This window comes from Juglans regia, chromosome 5 (genome assembly GCF_001411555.2).
Source record: "Juglans regia cultivar Chandler chromosome 5, Walnut 2.0, whole genome shotgun sequence".
In the NCBI taxonomy this organism is placed as follows: Eukaryota; Viridiplantae; Streptophyta; class Magnoliopsida; order Fagales; family Juglandaceae; genus Juglans; species Juglans regia.
The window spans coordinates 8,493,826-8,495,531 of record NC_049905.1 but is presented as its reverse complement, the minus strand read 5'-3'; the positions used below and the strand labels follow the sequence as shown (position 1 = coordinate 8,495,531).

Sequence of the window (1,706 nt, the reverse complement as noted above, 5' to 3'; positions counted from 1 at the left end):
TGAACCCAGGATCAATTTCAACCCTGTTGGATATCAAAAGAAATTACCACCCTTCCACGTCCAAGAAAGCACTAAAGTTGCATTATAAATATATAGATAGTGAAATGAGATGAGATAGTTTTAGATGAAAATTAAAAATTAAATAAAATATTATTTATTAATATTAATATTATTTTAAAATTTACAAAATTTAAATTTTTATTAAATTTTCTATAAAAATTTGAAAAAATTATAATGATGAGATAAAATAAAACAATTTCATTATCCAAATAGAACAATATCATAAAAATTCAAACAAGATTTGAAAAGGTTTTTTTTTTTGGGGGATTTTATACATAAACCCATATGCAAGTAAAGTACAAGATTGCCAAAAAGATAAAAGGAAAGAAAGAATTTGTATCCTGTGAAAAAGGGGACAAAAGAAATAATAAAGCACATGGAAGCAGTGATTGCCTTACAAAGGAAAATATGCTCATCACTTTTAACTTTCAGCCCCATTAGCATATATATTGTTATCATTTCAAAGAATGTATGACATTATATTTAAAAAGAAAAAAAAATAAATTTATAAATTGATGCAAAACACAAATTATAAATTGAAACGAGAGGTTTCATCCATTAATTTCCATATGACAAGAGATATTTCAAATACATCATTTTACACCTACAAAAGCAACAACACAAATCCAAAAATAAGAAAAAAATGAACGATCCTAAAATCAGAATGCTACATACAGATGGAAAAAGCGGCGTTAAAATTGGCAATCAATGACAAAGCAGCTAAGCCTTCTCGGGGATTTGGTGGCCTTAGCCGGAGATTTGGGCTCTTTCGAAGCCTTGTCAGTCTTCTTAGGCAATAGAATCGGGTTGATGTTCGGAAGAGCACCGCCATGAGCAATGGTAACACCAGAAAGCAACTTCCCTAGCTCTTCGTTGTTCCTCACTGTCGACAGAACATGCCATGGGATTATCCTATTCTTCTTGTTATCGCGAGCTGCATTTTCGGCCAACTCTAGAACCTTCACACGCACATTTACACTCAATTACTTCAAAACCCAGAGAGAGAAAACAGAAGATACAAGGAATCCCTAAGAAACTAATAACAAACACATAAAAAAGAACATAAATGGCAGTATCTCTACACTTTGTAGTCTTCTGAAATTCAGGAATGATGGAGCCCACTGTTTGATTGCTAAGAAAATACATCAAAACAAAAGAACATCTGACCTCTCAACCCTTTACCCGGTTTTTCTTAGATAAATTTTGAAATGAATACTGAATTGCGCTAAGAAATGCATTCATGGCAAAACAAGAATAGCAACTACCGAGCTAAACACTAACCGCATATGATCAAGCAAAATGATAGATTTGAGCGACATGGAAATAGTACTATGTTGACGATAAGAAATTTAAAAAAAAATTAAATAAAAATTTATAGCCACGCAGAGAGAGAGAGAGAGAGAGAGAGAGAGAGAGAGAGAGAGAGAGAGAGTGCAAATGTGGCATACTTTGGCAGCTAGGTACTCGAGCACAACTGCCATATAAACTGGAGCACCGGTCCCAACACGCTGCGAGTACCTCCCTTTCTTCAGGTACTGACCTTTCCTCCCAACTGGAAACTGCAAACCGACATTGACGGAACAGAAAACAGGCTTTTTCTTGGGCCCTCCACCGCCTCTCCTTCCTTCAGCGCCCTTCTTCTCCAT

At 34.8% G+C, this 1,706-nt stretch overlaps 1 protein-coding gene across 1 annotated transcript; it reads right to left on the bottom strand.

The window, feature by feature from the left end:
- Window positions 1-752: 752 nt before the first annotated feature.
- Window positions 753-1,706, bottom strand: LOC109002625 (probable histone H2A.4). Its single transcript, XM_018980463.2, has 2 exons — window positions 1,509-1,706; window positions 753-1,019 (listed from the first exon to the last, which is right to left on the bottom strand). Exons 1-2 carry the CDS (start codon window positions 1,704-1,706, stop codon window positions 753-755), a joined length of 465 nt encoding a protein of 154 aa, XP_018836008.2.